Below are 26,439 nucleotides of genomic sequence, written 5' to 3' on the forward strand. Positions count from 1 at the left end.
TAGAAACGTACATAATTCAAGCAATTTTATGTTCAGGCTCTTCCCCTGCTCCCCCACAGCATTTTCATGAGCTGAATTAATGAATTGCCAAGCCTTGTAAATTAAGACTGTCTTCAAGGTGAAAATGTGTGTCCCCAGAAAGCAGCATGGACCCCAGAGTCCGAGCAGGCAGCTGAGATCCTTCCGTAAAGTGTAACTGCAGGTTGATGCCCCAAGGTTTGATTTATCAAGGTCTGAAGTCATGTCTTCTTGAACTGATGTGTTTGGGACTTCCAAAACAGTTTTGTTTTGTTTTTGAAGTTTCTGAAAAGCTTGGAAATTGTACTGGGTCAGGCTCCAAGACTGAATGCTGCAAAGGAAGTCGGGCTCTGACCTGCTGGAGTCTGCCCAGCAATTGGCGTCTGTCAGTAGGCTTAGGGCTTCCTTCAACCACTTCATAGGTCAAGAGCTAAGTTCTTACTTTTATTTTGGTTATAACTGATAGAAATTGAAATCTAATGAGGATCTCGTTAGAATGACCCCAGTGAAAATAAAGGTTCACTCACAAATGGCATAAACTGTAGTCAGACTTATTTTAAAGTCTGCCATTTGTTTAGAAATCAGTGTCAGTGCTGCTGATCTTTTGTAGTTAGATTAATTATGTGATTCTTAGACAGCTGGTTGACTTAGCAGAGATCATTACACTGTCATTACTCCTACAGCTGTCTGGTGATGGCGCCCAAATCAACGTGGGTTTAGTAATCCTGTAGTAGTTCTCTGAAACTTCTGTGCTGTGCTCTAGGAATGTTTGTATTGAAGTCTTCGTTGACCAAACTGCTGTAGTGAATAATTTAATATAACAGCTCCAATACCTGCTGACATAGATAAAGCATGAAACTTCTGGAGGGTAGGGGCTAGTGATGCGGTGCCTGGGAGTGGAAGTATTATGAAGATAATTTCCTTCTTGCTGTTTGCTTATGGTACTGGTTGCTTTTTCCCAGAAAATCATTTTGTGGCTCTTCAGAGACAAGTAATTTGTTTAGGCTGCTTTTGCTTCTGGTGCTCCCTATGAAAGGTCAAAATACGCACAGTATTTTGTGCTTCCAATAGAAAACCTTCAGTTGCTTCTTTTTTGTACAGTTAAGCAATATTTAAGGGGATATTTATTTTGCCTTGCAGACATAAAAAGAGGGAGGAAATCTACCTCATCAAAGTGAGGTGACATGTCTGGATTCCCTGCATTCTCTGTCACTAGTGGAAATAAAGTGAGGCACCTTTGGAAAGTGATTTAGTCCACAGAAAGTCTTGAGTCTGCATAGTGGCACAAGATAGCAAAATCTGGTTCACCCTGTCTTGTGCAGTGACACTGGGTTAGATATTTTCAGACTAACTAGCCCAGTATTGCAAGAGTTTCACCATAAGTGCCTGTCTTCAGTCATTTCACCAGATGTTTATGGTTTGCATTATCAGAGGATGAGTTATAAGGAATATCATCATTTCAAGTTAAGTGAACAGATGATTAATTTATGACAAGCTTCTTTAGTGGTTTAGATTTTTCCATTCAGATCTGGAATGATTAAACCCAGCTGGCTTTGTTCTCTGTAGGGTCACACCAAGATCAATGCCTTCAATTGGGCTAAGGTTCGAAAGCTGAGCTTCAAGAGGAAACGTTTTCTCATCAAACTACGGCCTGATGTGAATGTAAGTCCTTGTTAGGAGTTCATGAAGTTTGACAGAAGGTTGTTAGTAAATTCCTACTCACAGATCACACGTGGTTTTTAACACCTCATGAATATTTTAATTGCTTATGTTCACTGTTGGTGCTGTGCACATCAACCTGGCATCTCAGGTGAGCAGTCCTGGCAAAGGATATGTAAACTGAATCAATCATAATAGAATGTCACAGAGTCATCTTCTGGCTGTAACTCCAGCACTCTATCATCAATTCTTAAGGTACAGCATATAATCAACTTCTTCTCATTAACATTCAAATCACTGCTTTATGTCTGTTATATTTGTCAATGAAAGGAAGTTTGAGCAATAGCTTTGATACTGTCAGGCAGACCAGTGATGTCTCAACATTAGAAGGATAGGGCCTGTTTAGCCTGAAAGCCAATAAGCTAGGAAGAAGCTTTGGGGTTTTGTTTGGTGTTTTTTTTGTTGTTGTTTGTTTTTTGGTTTTTTGGGTTTTTTTGTTTTTGTTTTTGTTTTTGTTTGTTTTATTCTGTTTTGGTTTTTTGTTTGTTTGGGGGTTTTTGTTTTTGTTGTTGTTTTGGTTTTGGTTTTTTTTAGTGTAGCATATGATTTATCAATGCATTTCTCTAATCTATGTTGCTTACCAGCTTACATTTCAAATGCTATCCCAATTTTCAGAGTTCATTCCAGGACACCCTGGAATTCCTTATGGCCAGTCGAGATTTTTGCAAGTCTTTCTGGAAGATCTGTGTGGAGCATCATGCCTTTTTCAGGCTTTTTGAGGAACCTAAACCAAAGCCTAAACCTGTTCTTTTTTCTAGAGGTTCTTCATTTAGGTTCAGGTAAGGCATGCATTCTTTCCACCTTTGTTGCCTCTCCATTTCAAAAACACATCCATAATGGTCTAGGACTAAACCTGTTATTTTCAGCTCACCTTTTTTGCATTGTAGTTTGCTCCTTTACATTTCCCTTTGCATCTTCTTAGCCAGAATAGTGCAAAGAACATTGTAAGGGAAAGCCCTGCATTAGTTTTGTAGTAGCTGTTGCAAAGTAGCTTTCTTGAGGTAAGATATAAAGTATATAGGGTCCAGCGGGTTTTGCACAAGAAAATTCACCTGTGTCCTAAGCAACACTAGCTAGCAATTTCTGGGAATTATTTGAATCTTCTGCTCCTAGGATGGGGTCTTTCCTATGTATCAGAGTAGAGAGTTGTATTTTTGTTGCATGTCCCTGTTATAAACCCGTATTTGTGCAGTTAAAAGCAGTGGCTTTATGCAGGGATCTTTATGCTCACAAAGGATTTATATGAGATGACCACCTCTGCTAAGACCAGGTATACCTGTGATAATGTTTGATCTGTAGGAAAGTTTTTAATAGTTGGGTTATTGTTTTGTTTGGTTTTTTGTTTTTTTTTACATTGCACTGGCAAAAGTATCATTGTAGATATTGCATTGTGTATGCCAGGGGGAAATCCATTTGTTCATACAGTTTATTTTGTTTGTGGAGCTGATACAAGCTGTACAGCCAGAAACACTCTTTGCTGAGATGAATGATGCACTCTAGATGCCTTGCACAAGAGCATGGTGTATATATAGCCATCCTGACTCTCTTCCCACTTTGTTTGCTGCCTGCAAAGTAAATTAATTAAGATGGAAGGACCTGTGTTGGGTACACAAGCTATAGATTGTTACATTTCTGCCTGAAGTAGATAGAAAACTGTGCATTCATCTTACCTCAGCTTTGGAAAGCAGGTTTTGGCTTCATCTTCAACTCACTGTGATCTGTGTGTTACTTCATTCAGTAACCTTTTCCAGGCTCTGAAAGCCTCTAATGAGTTAGAAGAATTTGGCTCTCAGATGAGTATTCTTGAGGTGTGGGTTTCCTGTGCTGCTTTCAGTTTGCTTTGGAGTTTATAGCTTTGCACAATAGACAGCACTGGGCTTTCTCACTGCTTCACACCCTGTGGCAGAAGGGGACAAAGGGATTCCAGCCTAAATCTCTGCAGAAAAGATGTGTTTTATAGTAGCAACCATGGAATGAACTGCATGTTGGGGGTTTCATCTTGGTTCCAGGTTTTACCAATATCAGATAAAGCTGGTATTTCACTAAAAAGGATTCAGAAATATATTAATTCATAACAGGAAAACTTAACCTCTGCTTCACTTTCCATTGTAGTGGCTTCCCAGTAATGGCCCCTATAGGGACCATACAACTGAATTTAATCAGTTCTGAAATGGCATCAAAAAGTAGCTCCATAGCAAAAAAAAAAAAAAAAAAAAAAAAAGGCAAGTAATATGCAAAATACTAAAAATCTGTGTGTATCTGACCAGGTCCCCTTCTGTATGATCTTACCCTGAGTTTCTGCTGATAGTGAAAATACTTTTCTGGTTGCTGCGACTTTATATACAAGCCAACTACAAGTTTATGATGACCAGGCAGTATATTGCATTAAATACTTTAACTTTTTTTCTTCCAGTGGTCGGACTCAGAAGCAAGTTCTTGACTATGTTAAAGAAGGAGGGCACAAAAAAGTGCAGTTTGAAAGGTGAGAAGCAATAAATTTATTATGCCAATATGTTATAATCTAATACAAGTTGTGATTTCCAGTTAGTTATAGTCTGAGATTTTGACACTAGTCCAAGAAAAAAATTCCTTCTCTGCTGGTTTGACAGTTTATCATGTGTTTAATATCCCACGATCCTGTAAGTTTTGGCAGAAGTTTCAAAACTCATGGTTCACTTAAAATCAGTAGTCTTCAATCTATTTTTCAGCAATGAACATCCTACTATCACAGGTAATTTTCTCCCAGCTTGACTTTTACCCTCTTTGCTGGGATGTGGTTAATGTATGTGAACAGACATTCAGCTCAGAATAAAACTGAAAGTAAGAAAAAGTAAAGTCAAGCTCAAGGGAGAGGTCTCCAGGGAAACTGAAACTCTTTTGGCTTGCTAGAGCCAGTTCTGTCTGAACTCATCGTGCTCCTGGTGAGCTGAAAATAATGGCCAAAATGCCACAAAGACCATGACAATAGTTCATTGCTTATGATTCATGATTACCTGATAGGCCATTTTTCCTTCAGTGCTTCTCCCATTTCTTACAGTGATATGTTTGCAACACATAGTACATTAAAATTTTACAGAAAGGAGGAATGTTAGTCTGTTTTAGAGCAAAATTTTATAAAACTGTTATTCAAAGGTTTTCTTTTAAAAGAGGCATGTCTCTTGATTCCTGTTTGTAAAAAAAAAAAAAAACAAACAAACCTGAAATAGCTCTTTATGTGATTTTCCTTTTATCTCCAGGAAACACAGCAAGATTCATTCCATCAGGAGTCTGACAGCACAACCTTCAGAACAGCATACAGAGGTGCCAAAACAAGTCAGTGATGTTGATGAAACCCTGTAAATGAAATCCTTTTAAACATTTCTTGTTAGATCACCCTCCACTGATTGTTGTTTTGAAACCCTAGGAGCATAGTTTTCTGCTCACTTGCAATTTAACTGGGAGCTGAGGAGCCCTGGGTGTCATAAGCTTTAGGTTCTGCTGAGTGAAACAGCATTGCTTACAGACAACCAGACAGATACAAATAATGAGCTTGTCTGAGCTGTACTAATGACCATCTGAGAAATTGCAACCCTCAGTGTTGCTGCCAGGGTCCTTGGTTGTAGCTGGCTATTGCATCTGGGGAAAGTGCAATTACTTTTCTTTGCTGAGAGGTCTTGGTTGCACATTTCAAGGTGTTAGGTTAGAATTAACCAGGTATTAACAGCAATTATTTCCTCAGAAAAATTGCACCTCTGGCCTTCTAAGCCATTATCTCTGATAGATAGCATATGTATTTATCTTATGCTGACAGCTGCTATGTGCTAGGAGTTCACAAGTCCAAAAGCCCAATAGCGGTGAGGCTGAAGCAGCTGCAAGTTCCCAGGTCCAGCTGGTAGTAAGGCTGAGCATGTATTCACTACAGACACCCACGTGAATGCACATGTACAGCACATGAACATGGCCACACATATAAACATGGAAAAGAGCACTCCCACAGGCACAGACAGAGCTGGTGTCCTCACCCTCTTCCACTCTTTTGCTCTGGTTTCTTCACTTGCTGGCATCCCAAACACACCAAACATGTGGGCTGATGGCTCACTTGGGACAACCTTCAGGGGAGACAGGTCAGGAAGCTTCATTTTCCTGTCTTGGTTGTTGTGGTTTCTCCACTTGACAGTGTTTTCTGTGCTCGTCTGTGGAGGTGAACCTTTAATCACATAACCTTATGTTAGGTAGAGCTTAAAATGTCAGGAGCAAGCTACTATGTTAATGCATTGAAGAATGCTACCTGAACCTTCCACCTTCCATGCATCACTTCCTTTTGATATTCACAGGTTCTCCCCTTTCTGCATATTTAGGAGCTTCAGAGAATTTTGTTGTAGATGGAGCCCACTTCAAATAGATTGTAGCATTTTAAAGTTGCTGAGACAAGCTCAGGTAGATGGAGAATGGCTGCTGGGCAGATGTGTGCAGAAAAGCCAGCCTGTGAACCAGTGGCAGGTATGCTCCAGGGAGTGAATGTAGGGTGCTCAAAAGCCCATACATTACTTTTTCAGTGTATCTAAGTAGGCTGCACAGAATTTGCCTTATGTTTTTATCTTTTCCTCCAACTTCTCAGAGTAGTGTGAGCAGGTTGAAGTTTTTAGAGTGTTAGTGGCTGCCTTAGAGCATGGAAACACCTCAAACACATCTTTTTACATTATCACTGCATTGTCTGCCTTCTCTTGCCTTGTTTAGCCTGTTTTTTTCTGTTCTTCAAGATCAGAAACCTATTTTTTTGAAAGTCTAATTAGTTTTGAGGCTTGAGTTACCTCTTTTCTTTCTAAGAGACTCCTATTTTTCTGCAGATGCAAAATTCTAGTGCGTAATTACATGCAGCCTTTTCCCTCTGGCTCCCATCCCTCCCATACCTCTCCCCTCCCACCCTCCCTCTCCCTTTGTCTTTCCCTTTGTCTCCCCCTTGCCTTCCCTCTGTTATCTTTCCAGAGTGCTAGAGCCTATGGAGACACCAATGATGCTGCAGCAGTGCAGAGCTGCCGGCAAGGGAAGGAGTTGAAATCTTCAACAGAAGACACTGGACAGCACAAGAGCCCTTCCTTGAAGAAGAGTCCAAAGGAAGGCAGAAAGGTGGATGGAGCAGTGGTCTCAACAGTGGAGGAAGAAGAGGAGCCTGCTAAGGATAGGATGCAGCAGAACAGACCTCAGTCACAGCAGCCAAGCACAGGTCCAGCTTCCAGGGCTGCTCATGGCAGCAGCACCTCCATTCCTTTCATTGACTGCAGTGATGTAGATAGCGAGTATGATCTCCTCAGAGGACAAATAACCCGGTCATATTCCCAAACAAATGACAATTATGAGGGTGATTTGACCAGTGGTGCCTATATTCACTACAGAGATGAAAATCGCAATAGAACTAGATATAGGGATTCCTCAGCTTCTCTAAAGTCTTCCCAGTATCTCTCTGAAGAGTACCTTGATGATAACACAGCTAATCTCTCCTTCTACACTGGGGGAAGCCCCAGGATGCCAAGGCATAGCTCTCTGGTTGACGAAATGTTTAGAGGGCCAGGGAGCCGTAGTCCGCTGGCCACTCCATTGCCTCCCAGTAGCAAGGAGTCAAGTCCTAACATGAGCCTGAGTAGAACTGGCTCTCAGGGTTATGTGTCAGAAAATGGGCACGACTGCAGGGTGAGGACTGGGGAGGAGGACAGCCATGCTGCTATCTGCCATGGGTACTGCAGATACTCTCCAGGTTCTCAACGGCTTCGTGCACAGAAAACCCATAATCTCTGCAATAAGTCAGTTACAGATCCATTTATCCTAAGCCAGATATCCTCCACTCCTGGGCAAGAGTATAGATCAGAGAGATGCTGCAAAGGAGGTGGGGTGGCTAAGATGTCTTCTCCAGAAGGCAAAATAATGGCCAATGGTATACCAGCTGGGGCACAGTCAAAGCAGAGCCCAGTGATGCAGTCGCTGCGTGCCAGCGGCATGATGGATCACATGGCTGCAATTCAGATGATGGAGGGCTCCACCAGCAGTGGGACAGAATCTAGTGATTCTGACTCAGAAGTCATTAATCCCTTCACTCACCCCCTGGTGTTTGGAAACCCCGTTGTGCTGAGCTCCTCTCCCATGCCTAGAAATAAGTACTCCTTTGGAAGCCTTCAGCTTGATGAGGAGGTAGAGGAGGATGTGTCTGTCGGCCTCAGTGATGAAGATGGTGTGCAGGTCTTCAGCTGCTAGACACCAGCGTGTATGAGACCAGGGGATACTGTGGTTGCTCAGTGGAGTGGTTGCATCTCCTGGGGCTCATGATGAGTGGCTGGTAATAATTTCAGTGCACGGGCTATTTCAGACATCATCATTGTACAGATCAGCCAGAGGGAAAGGATGCTAGAACACAATAAGAAGTCTCAGTGATGCTTAGAAGTTTGCATCTCCTCTGAAAGACAGGAGGAGAGGAAAATTATTACTGATTTAGGCACCTCTGTAAGACTTCATGCACTCACCTCTTCTTTGTGTGAAGTCTTATTTTAGGTATATGTTGTAGCTGCTTTGATATTTGACTAGATATTTTGACAAAGCAAACAATCAAATCAAGTAGGTACATTGTGCTCTTTTGTATGTCTATTACAATCTTTTTCTCTCCCATATAAGGAGAGCAACTTACTAGAGTGCCTCTACAGAGTTAGGAGAAAAAAAATAAACTTGCGGCCAAATGCAGGCAGCTTGATATTCAAGACCAGGACTTGTTGAAATCTTGAAATATGCTGGAAATTTTTTTCATGGCAAGAATGTGTCTGGTCTACTCTTCTTCATAACTCATTTTATAATGTGGTGAATTAAGGGTACAAATCAGCCATGTATAAAATGACAGTATTGTCAAGAAAAACGACAGTGTTGTCTTTTTCTTCAGTGGGTTCAACAGGCTGATTTGGTGATGGAGATTTTGAAACTCCAACCTCTTCCTTGGGCAAGAAAAAGAGCAGGATGAGAGATGTAATTCAAGTGAAAAAAGACTTCGATCAAAACTGCTCTAATGAAGAGTGGTATGAGTATTACTTGCAAGGCAATCCTTTCTATCTTTAACAGTTTAATATAGAGATATATTGCAAGAAATTTTTTTAATTATACTTTCAGTGAAGTTATTATAGAGATATCAAAGTTTTGTATTGGGTGGTTTGGAGATGGTGGCTGTTTTATTTTTTGCTTTGATCACAAAAAAAAATTTATCTGTGCAGGATCAAATTACTCTGTCATAGGCTACTTTTAGTAGTGCCACCTCAGAATTTTTTTATCCCCTGACAAGAGAATGATAGGGATAACTGTGAATGTCCAGAGTGGTTGTCTTCTGTTCTATCCATGGAGTGGATATGGGCAGAAGGACAAAGAGACTAATTCTGTGTATACTTCTTTTTCACAGGCTAAAAGTATTGAGAATTAAGGTATCCTAATAAAACCTGGTGTTAGTTTTCTCCAAGTTAAATAAAAAAATCCAGATGAGAGGTCCTCTGTATGGAATGTGTCCTACAGTTACTAGAGCTGGGAGAAAAGATGTGCCCCTTATAATTGGCCTTATTTTTAACTTTTATATATTTTTCTTGTGGAAGAATGGAAATAAATCCCAGAATTTTAACTGATGAACAACAGCATTGACTGAACTGCAGGTCGCTCCCAGTGATCTGCATCATGCAGTTCATGCATGCAGCAATGACTAATCCATTCACATAAGTACTGATGAAAAAGTAGAGGGACTTTGTAAATTTAGACAGTATAAAATTTTCAAGGTTGTTTTTACAAAAATTATAAAATAAGAAGTCTTTTTAATTTTTCTAATGCCTTGGTCTATGCACTCTTTAACAGAATTTAATCTGAGTGGAGGATATTTAAAGATATACCTACAGTAGTTAGGCATGTGTTGTTATATATTTTAACGTCTTGAAAGTAAAATATGTATTTGTGTAAATATAAATATTAAGTCTCTCATCTCTTTTGGTATGTTGGTTTTCGTAGAGATTAGATACCTCGTTCTTGAACAGGAATGATTTAAAGTATCTCTGTAGATACTGATATTTTGGGGACAAGGAATACTCTCATTTATTCCTGTAGTTAAAAGCATGAGTCTACAAATGGTGAGATTGATAATTAGGGAAGAGCTTGCTTGTATATGATTCTAAAAGAGGATGGTTTGTGTTTGGGGTTTAGAATAGCTGTAAAATAATTGCCTTGAAGTTCACAATATATAAGATGAAATATACTTGTACAAGTAGTTGAAGCTCACATCAGCAGATAGTGTGAGCATGGTGAAGTGGGGTGCATGGCTCTCCTTCAGCTTTATTTTTTATTGCCTGTGCAGCAAAAGTATCAGTAGGTATAAAGTAAAATAATAGCAATTTGGACAGATTAATTAATCGGCTCATTAGCCAGTAAAATTAGAGTTCAAGTAATGAATTTTTAACAAAAGGATTTGCAGTCATTTCTGCTACTTAAAAAAAGTGAATAGATTTCACGTTCTTTGGATTTAAGTGAATATAAAATTTTATAAGTAGTGTTTGCTATTTTACATCCTTTCAGATACTTTGCATACTTTCAGATACAGATGTTTCCAGGCCTGATTCTTCTCTCATATGCCTACAAAGATATCAAATTCATAACTTTTTAAGAACAGACCCACTGGGTAGCTGGAGTTAGCCTAGTTGCTAATAAAGTATCTCAACAGCTTTTCTTTTCCCACTTCAATATTATCCTCAAAAATGCAATATGAGGAGTTTTTTGTCTTCTGGCATTTTTCAGCTTTGAATGTTTAAGTAGTTGTTGCTTTAATACATGGAATTCTTACAGTTAAAAGAAGTGAAGTTTATAAATTACATAGGAAATATTTTAATTTAGGATTAATTACATCTGCAGCATTCTAATGCCAGTGAAGCTCCGTTTAATATCAGCAGACAAGGTTGTAATTAAAGCAGTCTGTGGGCCAAATTCTTCCACCAGATGTGTGGTTCATATCTGAGCCCTTGCCAAGAATCGTGAATTGAAAAAGGAGTTTTAAACTGACATTTTCATACAGGATCAGGCCCCTTAGAATTCATCTGGGAATTTGTTTCTGTGGGTTAATCAAAAGGACCTTGCAGAAAAGAACAGAAACCTTTAGGGCAAGACTGCAAATGTGATGAGATGGAGGAATTCTTCTCCTGGCTCACAAAAGTGCTCATGGTAATAAGAGCTTGTTTGTTCTAGTTTGCTGTTGCAAACATTTACTAATCTGAATACACTGGACAACAGCGGTGATCTAAGCACACCTTTGTCTCAAGTACAGCAGGTAGTTACAGACAGGGTAAGTAACAGATTTTCCCACCAATTCCAGTAGATTGTGGAATGTGGCTGATGTTACTTTTGATTCACCATTCCAAAATTTTTATTGTCAGTGATGGACTTTCAGTCCCATACTCATCAAGTGCCCAGGTATCCTTAGGCAGTTGGTACAAATGAGGCAGCTGAATCCCAGCAAGAATGAGCAGCTATGTCCAGTCTGAACTGTGTAGTCCTGAATCACTGTCTTTCCAGAGGATGTGGAAGAAGCCTCTTTTTGGGTTGATGAATCAACTCTGTCCATGTGGTTGGGTAAATATGGAGATGAGTTACAAAAGCATTTAGAGGTTTGTCCATAATAACATGCAAATCTAGGTAATCTCTGGATAAAAGGCCCTCTGATTCATTCTTTGCTATTCCAAATACTTGACCACATTCAGCCATCCTCTACAACGGCAGTAGAAAGGTCATGTCAGACAATTTTAAGTTTTCTCCTACTCAGCAGCAACTCAAACTTGTGATGTCCTCTTGGGATCTTCTGGAATTTTTAATTTTTTTTCATGGCAGCCTTTCTTAGAATCTAGTTTTCCTCAGTGAGAAAGGATATTAAATTTGTCAATAAATAGATGAAGGAAAGATGGAAAGTGGCAAGTTGTTGTAGGAGCTGAGAACTACATAGGGTATTTCAAGTATGGAGCTTTGAATAATTGATATCTGAATGGCCTAGACTACACTGTTTTCAGTTTAAATCCATATCCCCTAGCAAACATACTCCTTGGGCATGACAGAGAGGAGTGTTCTCTGAAGATGATTTGCACCAAGTGGTGCCATTTCACCCATGGCTCACAGGCTGCCTAACAGGCACCCTCCCAGTAACCATTGCAGTGCACACTAAATACAAATTATATCAAACTGGAAGAGAAATTCCCTTATGTGAAAAATGTTAACATGTGACTGCAAGTTTTTAGGTTTGCTGTATTTGCATTTACTTTATGTGAGCTATAGAGAGCTGAGTTACAGGCAGATGAGCATAATGAAAGAATTGCATGTCAATAGTTTGAAAATATCAGTCTGTTAGTCTTCTTCAAGGGCATGCAAAGCTAGAAAGAATTTTCTTCACAGAGCAGCTTTGGTAATGTTGAATGTAATCAGTAGAACCCAGTAAAGAGTGAAAAACAATGGTTTGTGAATTAGTTCACTGAATGGAGCTGGTATTACTAGACCAGACTGCTTCAGGACCTGTATTTTCTCCCCTGGATATTTGTAGGACAGGTTTTTGTTCACGGTGAGGCTTTTATTAGTTGAAACAGCTCTGTTCATTCTGAAGCAAGAGCATTCATGCCAGAAGTTCCTGTTCTGACCTCTCTAGCTGTACATGCAGGTCCCTGGTGGTGACCAGAGAAAGTCAAATAGAAAGTGGGTGAGAGACATAAAGCTGTTTATAGGCCCTCTTTTTCTTCACTAAGAAGCAGAGATGTTTTAAAATCTGTCCTCTTCAGTCCCATGATAAACACACACAGAGTCTCTGTAATCCCTAGAAGTTTCTTCTGGGGCATCCCAGGAAGACAAGGAAAAGAGAAGAATAGAAAACATCTTAAGCACACAAAAAATATCTAACCTTATTTATTTGCAGTTCCCTTTGGCATAATGTGCTTGCCACTATTTTTCAGAGTGTAAAGTCCCAGTAGTTTTATAGGGTACTCGGAGAGCTAGAGTTATGTTGCTCAGTTGAACTGATGAACCCAACCCAATTTTGAATTTTGGTAAAACCAGTGATTCAGATCTGCAGACTTTTGAATTGCAGTTCGTGCAATTAGCATGAAATGTGGCTATTTCTAGAACAGTTCTTCAACAGAAAAAAGGATGCTTGACCTATAAATTCTGTCAAATTCCGTGTTTGTTTAACTAATCTCATTTGTCTTAATGAGCTGTTAGACTGCTGTCAGAGGTGACTTTAGAATGAGATTTTAATTGCTGCAATTTAACTTCTAATGATGAAAAACAAATTACCAATTGACGTTTTTCCTGACTTCCACACATTTGAGGAAGTTGGGTGTCACAGCCTTGTGCAAAGAAATGTGGATCACTGAAGAATCCCTGTCATTCAGCAGCATGGTTGTCACCAGCTGGGAAGAGCAGTGAATGGAAAGTGAAGGAAAGAGGTTCTCTGTTCAAGCAAGTAATAAGATGAAGTAAGCCAAAATCCCTGTTAGTCTTCCAGTAATGCTGATTGATCTCGCTCTCAGTAGTGTAGTTTCTTAAGGCTGCTTCTGTATACTTTAGCTCTTCTCTTTCCTCTTCAGTTAGGGGATCAATCCTCTTCTCCATAAAAAAATAAGAGAAACCCTAAACATATGAGGGAAGTTGAATCTTCTGGAACAATTTTTAATATGTAGGCCTTTCTTTTGTTAGCTGCTGTCAGGCACAAGTGGTAGGAGAGGAGTCCTTTTCTCAGAAATCCTGCTGCTTCTTGGTGTCTCCTGCTTGGTGGTGATGGTTGTGGGTCTTCTGATGGTAAGTGGCAGATGCACAGTGCTAACATCATGAGGACCCGAGGCTCAGACTGGTGTGCAACTTTCCTCAAACATGAGCAGCAGCAGACTGGTTTCAGTCAAGCTATTTTAGGAAAAAAAAAAAAAATTGCCTGTTCTGTCAGGTTGTAGAAAGCAAGGAAATTTAAATCCTAGGAAACTGATGCTAGCAAAATCTTTCCTCTTTGGTTTCAGTAGTTTCTATAGTTACTGAAGTATGCCTAGACAAAGGCACATATCTTAAGTTACATATTTGTAAGGGAAATAATTGTTGTGCAACATGTGCATCCCAAGCAAAGGTATCTTCTGTGTTCCTTCTTATGCTTAGGCTGTGTGGTGCCATCGATATTTTTAAATGCAGAATTTCTACTTAAAAATCAAAGGCATCATATGAATGAAATTCTAGTTTGGGTAACATGTAGCAGTTTTACAGAGTGTTTCGTCTTTTTTTCTGTGTTCTATAAAGAGCTTGTAGTGTAAGCTTGGTTTTTGTTGTTTGTTATTAAAAGCAGTGAGCACTTTCTTTTAAATGTTATGAGATCTGGAAAGCCTGTGTGCCTGGCTGAGCTGTGTATTCACAGGCATGTTTTTCACAAGTTTGTGTGTAAATAATGGTGGTGTTATTACAGTAAAGGGAGTAAAGCCCTTAGGATCATAAATTTGCTTGACATAATGTTAAATAGTTTGCTCAAGAATGGTTAGCTTTTTAAGATGTAATTTTTGTTGATGATTTTTTCTTCATAAAGTTTTGGTCCCTGAGAACCATAAAAATCTACAGTTCACACTGATAAAAATCAAGTCTGAAGGCAGTAATGATACAGCTGTCACTGACTGAGGAAGGTTGAAGGAAAATGAATGCTTTCTGATCCAAGAGCTTTCAAGCTTGTTAAAATTAGATGCTTTCTTTAAAATGCTGCAAATCTTGTTTTGAGAAGAGGCTTTTGCCTTTGATAGTTTTCAGTAAGATCAGAGGTAGTTCTTTCTGTTTAGCTCAGAGAATGTTAGAGCTCATGCCTGTTGCTTTTCCATGAGGCACTTAAAAATATTTGATTAGCTGAATCCTTGTATTCCCCTTTTTCTGCTAAAATATCACCTGGGCCCACTAACAACAAGTTCATAAGCTTGGCAGTGTTTCACTTACCCAGCCCTTTCTTGTATTTCTGTGTCTGCACATGAATAGATTTTTAAAAAATTAATCTCAACCGTAAAAATTAATTTTTCAAATTGGCAGTGCTGGGGACTTCATTCTCATTTTTGTCATTTGTTTAATACCTTTTAAAGAGAAACATTTTTTGTTTCATTGTATGCACTGTTCTGTCAGCATGTACCTCTCTGGGAGAAAAAGCCTTTTCAATGTTCTGTCTATCCTCAAAGCATGGTGTATCTTCTGTTCCTTGCATTGTTTGGAGCACTGTCTCAATGTCCTTTTACTGCAGAAATGCCTATTTTGTATTGGGAGTACCTAATTCCCCCTATTACAGTGATCCTGCCTCACGGAGCACTCCTCGCCTCAGAATTAATGAAAACCCTCACCAGGTTGTGACTGTCAGGATGAGAAACCACACCATGGTGAGGAGGAAAGAGCAGAGGGTAGCGAGGGGAGAAAGGTCTATTTTCCAGGATGTTTGGGCTCCATTGAGCACAGTCAGATTGCCCTTCATTTCCTAATGAAGGCTGCACAGCAATCAGGGCTGCCTGCCGTGGCTCGTGAGCAGGATCACTGAGGTCCTGGGGAGGTGTCTCGTTGGAATGGACAGTATCTGTGGCATAAGCTTACATGGGGGCTGAAGGTTTCCAGTCCTGTCATAGCAGTGTGTCATGTTGGTTTAAAGGCAAACAAAGGCAAACTAACCCTAACTCTGGGTACAACAGGAAAACCTTCTATAGGTTGCTCTATTTCTGTCTGGAGAGATCAAGGCTAGACAAAGGACTGATGCCCAGTGACCTTGTATTCTCCCCAGACTGTAATGCTCACTCTTTGTTCTTGAGATGTGAGTAGACCCTGATGTAGGCCAACAGCAGTTACTGTCTGATTTCACACTCACCGCTGTCTAATACTGCAGTACACCAATAAAGCATGGACCTTTACCAGCTGGAGAGGTTGCTGGCACCTAAATCAACACAAGCTTGATGAGACTATAAGCATGTCAAGCCATTTAACTGTGTATGCATGGAATTAATTTTTTATTATTATTTTTAGTTTCACCTGTACCTGAAGGCTTTTACTCATTCTAACTGGTATTTTGCTGTAAAACTGTCACTGGTTTAATTGTTCTGTCCAATTGCTGGCTGATGCTTTGTCCTAAATATGAGGAAATTGGTTCATTGAGAAGGTGCACCATTTTCCCAAATTCTGCTCACTGCCACGGGCATGCATTTTGAAGCTGTGGAATCAAAGTGAACCTTTCTTCCTGTCAAGTTCCTCTTCAATCCAGGCAGAATTAGTGGTCATGTGTGATGCTGGATTTCTTCACAAATTTGTTTTTAATTCCTGTTCTTCCTCAAAATCTTTGGTACTGCATTCAGGGATGTTTGTACATGAATTTATGTCTGTCATGTAACTACTTTTCAAACTAACCAACTGTAGCCACTGCTCCAGCTCGATTCATGTAATGGGGTAGAGAAGTGTAGCTTGATGAACTGGTTCCCCTCAAGCTTTTATGGAAGTCAGTGGGACTTTTTTTTTCTTACACTGAGGGAGAACAGAGCAGAATCTCCATCCCATAACTCTTCAGCAGTGTGACTGTGCCTGGTTCACAGCTGGGGAGAGAAGGGATGGACAGCATTATTAAACTCTTCTTCAATCTAAGGTACTTTAGTGGTTGGCGAAGTGCATATGAAAACTCCTGCTGCTTCATCTGGTGCTATCTCTCCCCCATGCCATTTTTTACTATGCATCTTCTCTGACCAAAACGTTTAGCTACACTTCAGAGCTATGCAACCACTGTGAAAATGGAAAATTAGGCTAGACTGTGTGGCCACAGCAGTGGCAGCTCTGTCAGATGCTTTCTTATTAAAGAGCCTTCATAAGTGATATATTCAGTAATGCCAAGGAAAAAGGGGAAACAACTTGGGTTTCATATGGCAGACTGGAGTTTAGAAAACACTGATCTGACATTAAAGTTGAGCAACTGGGATGTGAATATCACAAGCCTCTCCTGGCTGCAGAGCAGGCCGTGGAGCTGGAGTAAGGGAGAATAAAACCTGCAACATTCCAGGTATTGAGAAAGGTGTTTTTCTGACTCTTAGTGTGTTTTTAATTTATAGTAATAATAATAATAATAATAATAATAATAACAACCTTGAGAATAATAAAACTCTTGAGAGTTGACTTGATGAGATCTTAAGCGGTACATGAAGTTTTCCAGCAGAATTTCTGTCACCTTTAATAACGGTTTATGTTTTTTCTCAGTTTCTATGAAATTGAGTCATTTTCACTTTGTGGTACTCCACAGAAAAGGCACATTCCCATGGGCATCTTAACACTGTTGAGCTCTTCCTCTCTGTTAAAAGCCAGTGTGTATGAATGGGAACTGTTCCTTTTGGAGCAGATACAGAACACTAAATGGCCTGAGTTTGTTATTTTGCAGTTTCAGGAGAAAGGGAATGGAGGAGGAGTATCTTCAACATACACCGAATCCCATTTGTCTCACTCACAAAGAGGGGAGCTCCTCTGTGTTAGGTTAGTTTCTATCTAGGGATTTCAAGTCATCTTATGCTGCCTATGTAGTCAACGAAGAGACAGCAGGCAGTTCAGGTCACCTATGATATGAATTAACCTCTGGGAGAGACTTCTTTCATCATCTGGGAAGTACTGATTTTAACTGTTTTTCCTTGGATATGAGCTATGTTTAAAGCAGTGTCTCTCAGTCCAGTGCTCCATAGGCACTGCCCTCAGCCCCCAGGGGTTCACAGCTGTATGTGACAGGAGCCAAGTGTAAAACAGGTAAATGAGTGGGATGGATCACATCTGGTGGCCAAGGGCAGAGCCCAGCCTGTCCCATCTCTGGCAGGGCACCCACAGCCTGCCAGCACGCTGTGCCTTCCTACCACCAAATTGCAGTGAGCAACTGATGTGTATTTTGACAAAGGTGTAGATATTAAGTATTTGATTCTAGCTTCTGGCTTCTTTTTGGTGTAGCACATGGAATATGTATGTTGGTGGGGAGTGAGTTGAGACACATGTAAAGCTAGGAAAATAACCCATTCTTTCGTGTCCTGTGGCCATATAAAATGCCATTGTCATTTCATAGATTTTTTTTCCCCCCAAGTTAGATTTCAATCAAGTTTTGCTTCTTTTATCACCTTCTCTACTGCAGCACTTTTCTGTGGTGTCAGGAGAGTAGACTGGCTCAATGGAACCACTCCAGGTATTTTGGCACTGATGGGCTAATCTGGCATGCCATGGTGAAGTGCATTCTCATTATTTGCCACTGTCATCTACCAGTGTTGGTTTCTCTTCTTAAACCCATTCATAGAAAATAATTTAAGCACATACATAATAATGTCTACCCACTCCTCCAAGGATGTAATTTTAGTATGTACTTTAACAATCCTCAGGTAAACATTCTTTTGTATTTTCTCTTGGTTTGTGTGTATACAGCTAACTCCATTAAATTTGAAAGATGGCCCAATTCTGAATCTAAATGAAAATCACTTCAAGTATGAGCAAAGACAATTCCATGTTACCACCTAAATGCAAACCATTTAGACCTCCAGTGTGCAGTAGCATTTGCTGTCTGGCAAATGACATGCTAATTGCCTGTCAATCCATGAATAGTTTAGGGTGAATTATAAGGGGTTTCAATACCTTGTAAATAGGATTGGTCTTCTTCCTTCTGCTTCTGTTTATATTTTGCAGTATGTAGTTGATGAGTAGAGCCTGTATGAATATACTCTTCTGTGGCAGGAGATCAGATTAAACGCTTTGCTAATTTAAGTTATTTATTCCTCACCTCTGTGAAAAAGAGGAAGTTGTTTTGCAGCCATGCCATGACCCATCAGCATGACACGTGCCCTGACTGATTAGTGATGGGGGAGGGAAAAACCTCTATTTTCATTTCTTCATGACTTACTGACTTTTTCACACCAAAACAAACTTCTTTCCCACATTTCCCAGAGCAACATCCAGTGTGTTGGTACCTATGGTTGTGTTGGTTGTAATTAGGCCCCAGAATGTACTAATGTAAGAAGATTTTGAGGCCATTTCATTATGCAGCCACTTTCTTATAACTAGTTTCAATTTTCAGTTGTTTGGTGTATTGGCAGGTGGGGTGAAACTGCTCCTGCTTGTAGGTGGTGGTGGTGGTGGTTGTGTTTGGTCACTGCTCATGCCCACATTGGTACCAAAAGGGAGGATGCAGCATTTCATCTTGCTGCAGAATAACTTTGAGAATGTCAGTGATACACTGACATGCAAAGTCTTTTATCAGTCGGGTGTATAAGCAGTGCTGTGAGCCACCAGGCACAATTTTTTGTGATACTTTCCATAATACTTTTCCCAGGTTAATGTCTTCCAGCTGTAAGATAGGGTGTCTTTCTAATTCATTGTCCTTTTGGTATTTTGTAGTTTGAAATACTTGAGTTGTACTGATAAAAGTTACAGTACATCAGAACTTAGATCTGGGATTATAGGTAGGTAGGTATGTCAATATATCTATATCTATCTATCACAGATAGGTGCTATTTAACTTCTAGACTACAATGCTGTGAACTTCTCACAGAGGTGCAAATCATTTATTCACTGTCGTATGACAGGCATAGTGCCAGAATTTCTTTGTTTCCACGTTTGACGTGATACCACTTTTCTTATGTGTTTTTGTAATGTAGTTGAGTACTTTTAACCTTACAACCTTGCTATTAATCTGTTTCACTATTTCTCAATGATGAATTCCATTTCTTTGGAAAATACTGTATACAGTTGTGTGCTAGTGTCAATAAAATTGACATTTGTGTAACAAGCTGTGGCATTTTCTCAAATTTCACTGCACATTGATTTAGTGTGAAACTGTTGGTAAATCCTTTCTTGCTAGCTGTAATAATACAGACCTTTATTTCAGACAAATACTGCTTTGACTTTGATTTATAATAGGCTACATAACTGTCATGATTACGTAAACTGATAACTGAGCTGTTTTTCCTTCTCTTTTCAAAGGAATGATTTATAAACATGAACTGGTTTGGAACTGGAAAACATTCATGTTCTAGCAATAAATCTTGAGTTCTTCCAGAAAATAAATAGGTTTTACTACTGGCCTAATTATATTTATTTTATATTGTATTTACTGGAGTATCTCAGCTGTGATTTTTTAGCAACAGGAATATTTACCTACCATAATTTAGGGAGGACATAATCACATGGTAGTAATTTGTATTTGACCCTAATTATATATGGTGATGTATGTGTTTTACATTTAATCTTAGACTGCCTATTAGCTGTGGTAGTCAAGAACTTGTCACTTTTTTTTTGTTGGATTTTAATGTATGATGCCAAAATGGCACAGACTGTAAATGTTCTTCCACATGACAGATTCTTCTTCTAACACAGGTTAGATTTTCAGATGTATGGAGGAGGGGGTAACTGGGAGAAAACTGGGCATTTTTGGCAAACTTTCTGTGCAGTCATTAATCTGGCTGCCTCACAGAAGACAAAATGCTAATTTCAGTAATTTAATGTAGTGTATATGAATCAATGGAAGTTTAATTAATTGTCTAATTCTTTAATATTTTTAATCCAAAATGAAATGGGACTTTATATATGTGAAAATCTGAAATTGTCATGCTTTGTGCATTAAAAGTATTGCTTTTCTTATGTAAATGTAATGCTAGCATTTCCATCCCAAACAATCAGAGGAGCATGGAAAGACTTACAAGGTATAATATACATACTCGTGTTGTGTGTAGAAATTGGGGAACTAGTAGTTTTCTTCCTTCGTGTTAGATCTGACTGATCTTAGCAGCAACACTTCTGTAGAAAATCATCCTTTTTCTCTAGACTTCAACTAGATAAATTTGTACTAACTTGTGTCCTGTAGTTCCCTATGAAGTACTGATTTGAGTGTTTGAAGTTCTGCTTTGCTGGAAAGAATGGCACTCCTGGAAAGATTCCTGTATTGTTGTATTTATTCTCTTTTGCAGAGTGGATTACAATGATGAATTTTTTTATATTTAGTTGATGTTTAGAATCATAGAATGGCCTGGGTTGGAAGGGACCTTAAAGACCACCTAGCTCCAACCCCCCCTGCCATGGGCAGGAACACCTTTCACTAGACCAGGTTTTCCAGAGCTCCATCCAGCCTGGCCTTAAGCACTGCCAGGGATGGGACAGCCACAGCTTCCCTGAGCAAGGTGTTCTAGTGCCTCATCATTCTCACGGTAAAGAGCTGCAGCTCAGTCATCTGCGCTTTGATCCCTTCCCTACAGAGATAGTAATTTCAGACAGTTTTATCAGCTAAAAGACACTTAACCAGTCCCATGGTGAAAGTAAGTGGTTGTAGCTCCTCTGGCTTCAGGGTCATTTGGGCTAGTTTGAGGACCCTGATGGCTATGCCTTGTAGCATAACTTCACGTGCTGCAATTTAAGATTGTAACTCCTTATGGTGTTTTCTCGAGAAAGCTTGTCCTAATTGATTTCTCTTTTATCATTTTTCTTAGCAGGTTCTCTGACTGGCAGCCCTCACCTTTCAGAGCTTTCCATCAATTCCCAAGGAGGACCATCAGTGGCAAATATGACTTTATCTCCAAACTTGAGCCCTGATGCCAAGCAGTCATCTCCTTTGGTCAGCCCTTTGCTGAATGACCCGTCATGCATCAGGGCTGATGATGAGGAAGAGGTCAAAAGAAAGGTAAGGTGAATGAAGTTGGCCTTGTCTTTCTTCTCTCTGATGTGTTGTGATAAATCTGGGTCATTCCTGTCCGTTGCAACCTCAGGAGCTTGTTTGGATGGGATATCCTATAAATCTAACTTGCTTTTAAGGGGTGGAGTTTTGTTGCAACAAAACATTCAGCTTCATTGTCTTACTGGAGAGAAAATTTCCAGGTGACAGAAAGAAAAGGAACAGTGTTGAGCCTGTAGGGGAAGTATCCAACCCAGGCTCTCCAGTCTGTCTCTGCTGGGAACACCACTGGGAGCATCTGGTTGTGGGAGTAGAAAATGCTTTCTTTGAGCCACAGCCTGCAGCATTCAGCTGGGAGTGTTTGGCTCAGGGCCATCATCGCAGCAAAAGCATAAGGGAGTATCACATCCAAAACTGCTTTCTGAAGATAAAGTGTTTGTCTGAGCCATGGTGTTCTGGGTGCCTGCTGGCTCATCCCTCCTCTGCTGCTGGGTGAGAGGGACTTTCTTTTGTCCTTCTGTGGCCATTTTTTTTCTCCTCAGCTTGGAGCATCTCAGGAGGGAGAAAGAAACTGATGGCTTTGCTGGAAAGTGGGAGTTTGTGTAAGGAAGATCTCTTTTCCCACTGTGCATAGATAGCAAGATGTGTGAAAGAAATTTAAGAAGGAAATCCAAGAATCAGTTAATGGAGTCAGGACTCTCTGTGCCAGTCCAAGTTAGAGCAGCCAGTGACTGTGTGCACCAGCTGATGATGGTTCCTATGGGGGTGCATTCTGACTGGGAAATGCCCACACAGGCTCCCTTTGCAGGGCATTCACAGTGTTTCCACTGCATCATTTGTCTTCGGGGAGGAAACAAAGGAAAAATATCTATGGATGTTTTTTCTTAATTTTTGCTTCCCGAGCAACACAGAGGAAGATCAGCTGGATTCCTTTGGCTCTTCAGAATTAAGAAATTTTAGATCTGTAGCCTAATACAAAGTCCTTCCCCTCTCCTACTCTTAGGTTGTCCAGCCAAGAAAATCTTACAGGTTTGAATTTTTTAGGAAGTATTTTTCCTGTGGATTACCATCCTGATGATGGATTGCAATGATCAGACACATTTATGTCATTTTGTCAAATTGGACACTTGATTCAAATGGTCATTTATCCTGCAAAGGATTTCTTCATGAACTTCACAGTATCTCCTGCTCCAGAAATAAACTGAAAGGAACATCAGCACCCCAAAGCAGTAGAAATCACCTTGGCAGAAAAAGAAATCTCTCAAAAACCCATAGAAAGTTCCTGTTCTCTTGTATTTGCAAGGAAGGGTTGTTTTTAGGGCTTCAGGGCTTAGGAACGTTCAAGCGTGAGTCACAGCATAACCACAAGCAAGGGTCACTGGTTTAAAACTCTCTTTGTGATTTATTATCTACGGTTTTTTCCCTCCATAAAAGCAGGGGCAAACCTAATGTGCTTGCAATTTACAGAGGTTCCCAACTGAGAAAGCTTACTTCATTGCTAAAGAAGTGGCGACCACGGAGCGAACGTACCTGAAGGACCTCGAAGTCATCACATCGGTATGTTTGCTTGAGCCTTACTCACAGAACACGTGGAGCTCCGAGTCAGTGGTGGTATTTCACCTGCTCCATTTCACATCCTAGCTGTTCCGTGCTGCCTTTGTGTTCTGCACTGTAGATATTCTTTGCTGTGCTCAGGAGTTCTCCTCCAGGGATGAAATAACACAAGGATCAGAGAGTCGAGGTTTGCTCTGTGGTTAGTAACATGCACTGAGAAACGGTATCAGGTTGAGGAACTTGGGACACACTTCAGTTATATTTTCTTGCTCTTGTGCTTTGTGGTTATAATTACTAAAAATGCCTGTGGGTTTTCAATGACTTCTCTTAAAACTGAAGTAGCTCCTTAGGGGCACATATAAATGTTTTCTACTGTGTTAAACACCCTCCATTTAACATGAAATATTGTAGAGTACCTATTTGAATGACTCTGATTTTTCAGAAAGTGAACTGTGTGTTAAATGAGTCATTCATCTGTAGCATCTGATCAGAGTGTGATTGTTAAAATCACCAAGGCAAATAGCTGCTATCTTTGCACACACAGCAACAGTCTTGTTTCACTTCCAAGAGTAATGTGTGCAAAATCTGGTCTGAAGTAACCATTTTTCTGTGAAATGGCACTGGATCCAAACCCCTTCATGGCATTTTGGCCAGCTCCAGACCTCTCAGCTCTTAAATCACTCAGCGAAGTGCATTGCCCACTCCTGTGCTGAGTGTGGTGGTAAGGAGGACATGCTTCATGGGAGAGTGTTGGGACCAGTTGGGAGGCTGGAGCACACTTTCTTCTCAGCTTCTTTTTGGTTCCAGGATCCCAAGTGACAGATGCAGCTGATCAGACCCCAGCTTTGACAGAGCCAATATAACATGGTTTTTACAGGCAGCAAGGGAGCTGTGGCCCCACTGCTACTTACCCTTGCTTTCTGGAAAGCCAGCCTCCTGAGAGAAGAGGCCAGGTTTTGTGGGTCCGTTCTGCAGTCATTGCTGCAGTCTCAACAGCAGATACACTGTTTTCATCTAATATTTCACCCACTGGCTGCAGAAACAAAAAGTTTTAGTTCTTCAGAGCTAAAGCCCATTTCCCACCCCATCTTGTGCTGGGCAAGTTTGAATTTGCTGGGTCACCAAGAGTGATGGGCCTGATGATTAGCATACAATTGTATCAGCTGTGCTCCACAAATGACTGGCCCAGGAGGCCACTGAAAGTGAACAAGTAGCCAACATAGTTGGAAAAGGAAGAACTGCTGTGCATGAATTTTGAGACTTGGTAGATGAGCTTCAACTTTAGGTCTGCTTGGTGCTGAGATAAAGCAGGGGAGAGGGAAGCCTGGGAGGGATCTTTTTATCCCAGGTCTGGCTCAGCTCCAGCTGATGCAGTGTCAAGCAGGACTGCTCAAACAGTCTTCTATGATCCCAACAGCCTTCTAGGCACTGCTTGAAGTCAACCAGGGATAGCTGGAACCCCTTAGGGCAGTAAAGTGTGAGCAGTGTTACCATGTTGAAGATGATAGGCATTACTACCTTGGCAAGCGGCCTGATCCTATGGTTTTATGTTACCCATAGTCTGTTAGGGTGAAATAAAGAGAATATGGAGCATGAGTCTGTTTCAGTCTTTACAGTGCCTGGCACTGCTGCTCCTGTTTTGTGATAGCAGTGTCTTCCACTTGCTCACTTTGCAGGGTGATGTCCTCTGTATGCACACAGCAACAAGGGTGTGGGTGCTTACTGAACCAACTCCTGCCAAAGGCATTTCAGATGGAACTCGGCAAAAAGAAAATGCAGAGCATGTTTTTTTGCTTTTATTGAATTGTTTATGAGTATTGTAATGTTTTCTCTTGTATCTCCAGCATTTGTAAATTCAGTTTGTATTGACTAACCAGTATGAGTTTGAAAATAATTTTCAAGGTTTGATCAATGATGGCAAAGGGGAAAGGAGTTCCTTTTTCAACTGTGCAGGGTCTGACCTCTGAGCACCTGTTCAGCACACAGGACTGTCAGGGATAGTCTGGGTTGTATTCCTAATGTAGCTAAAAAAGATCCTTGCTGGCTAAGCCGTTAGGAGTATTTGGGTTAGGTACATAAAGACAGAAAATGATCATACCTTCTGCATTTAACCCACGGATAATTTTGGTTTTTTGGTTTTTTTTCCTTTGTAGTGGTTTCAGAGTGCAGTGAGTAAAGAGGATTGCATGCCTGAAACACTGAAAAATCTAATTTTCTCCAACTTCGAACCTTTGCACAAATTTCACACTGGTTTTCTCAAGGAAATTGAGCAGAGACTTGCTCTGTGGTAAGACTGTTGATAGTTACTTATCTCTATTATTTCATGCAGTTTAGCATTTTTGCATTCCCTGTTTTATAACTCCTTGTGATCTACTGTAGTGCTTAATTTATGAAAGTTACAGATGTTGGTTATTAACAGGCAGGGTTTATTGAATCATGCTTTGTTCATGTTTACTTGACAAACTATGTTGTTCAGATATCTCAGTTACATACATATGCAAATGAGATCATGATTCTGGATGAAGCTTTCTCTTGCCAAATGTCAGTGTTTCTACATGGCAGCTCTTTTGAAGAACATGCTGCAAGCAAGGCTTATCAGTAATAAAGAGGGAGAGGCAAAGGACCAGGTTCTGTTTCTGTCAAAATCATTACAGGCTGGGAGGATTTCACAGACCAGCTTCTCATTCTGCAGGATCACGGCTGTGGCACTCACAGGGTCTACCATGCACTCTACAAATTGACAGAGTGTTGCAGGAGGATACTGGGCTTGAAAGTTATCTATTCTTAACGTAATAGTGACAGTAAAACATGGCATTTTTGCCAAATAGCTATGAAGTGAATAATTATTCCTGGCAAGGCTCTTAATTCATTTGACCACTGAAATCTTAGCAGAGGCAGCAGCATAAGCAGAAGCCTTCTCCTTGCTCTGATTAGACTTGCCTGGACTAGATTGTCTTGCTCTGTGTAGGCATTTTTTTGTAAGTTATCTTTGGTTCTGGGAGCTGAGCTTTTCCTTCTCAGTTAGAAAAGTGACGATGAAAATCACGTGAAAACAGAGCAGGCAGACCTAATGGGTGTTAATAAGTTTAATTAAGATGGGTGCCTCTTTAACTAATGAATCAAAACAAAAGCAAAACACAGTCTCAGAGTGTGTGAGTCAACTCTTGTGATGTACTGATATAATTGAATGAGGGTGCAGCACTTTGCAGACTAGTGCTGTCCAAACCCACCCTGCACAGTTACAGAATTAGCAGGTGTTTTCTGGGAAGTGGGGAATGTGGTACTGCCTCTTAGAACTAGGACTTTGGTTTACTCCTAATATAATTTATATATATAGTTTGTATATGTATTTATATATAACTAACATAGTTACTCCTAAGACATGCTCTGCACAGCCACCCTGCCTGTATCACTCTTTTTTTCTTTGGGCTGCTACTGGTGTTAATTGCATTGCACTAAGCATTTATTACAGGTACTCCAAGAAGGTTCTG

General features: G+C 40.3%; 1 protein-coding gene across 5 annotated transcripts in view; it reads left to right on the top strand.

Annotated features, from left to right (window-relative positions):
* Window positions 1-26,439, top strand: part of FARP1 (FERM, ARH/RhoGEF and pleckstrin domain protein 1) — a 162,844-nt gene that overhangs the window by 110,929 nt on the left and 25,476 nt on the right. Inside the window, exons 8-15 of one of the 5 annotated variants that reach the window (XM_062487811.1) lie at window positions 1,585-1,680; window positions 2,353-2,516; window positions 4,151-4,219; window positions 4,974-5,072; window positions 6,711-6,940; window positions 21,216-21,403; window positions 22,862-22,951; window positions 25,102-25,235. In XM_062487811.1, coding sequence (XP_062343795.1) covers window positions 1,585-1,680; window positions 2,353-2,516; window positions 4,151-4,219; window positions 4,974-5,072; window positions 6,711-6,940; window positions 21,216-21,403; window positions 22,862-22,951; window positions 25,102-25,235 — 1,070 coding nt within the window. Of the gene's footprint in view, window positions 1-1,584; window positions 1,681-2,352; window positions 2,517-4,150; window positions 4,220-4,973; window positions 5,073-6,702; window positions 6,941-21,212; window positions 21,404-22,861; window positions 22,952-25,101; window positions 25,236-26,439 lie in introns of all 5 variants that reach the window. The other 4 variants (XM_062487812.1, XM_062487814.1, XM_062487815.1 and 1 more) reach the window with 4 other exon arrangements.

Source organism: Cinclus cinclus, chromosome 2, assembly GCF_963662255.1.
Source record: "Cinclus cinclus chromosome 2, bCinCin1.1, whole genome shotgun sequence".
Taxonomy (NCBI): Eukaryota; Metazoa; Chordata; class Aves; order Passeriformes; family Cinclidae; genus Cinclus; species Cinclus cinclus.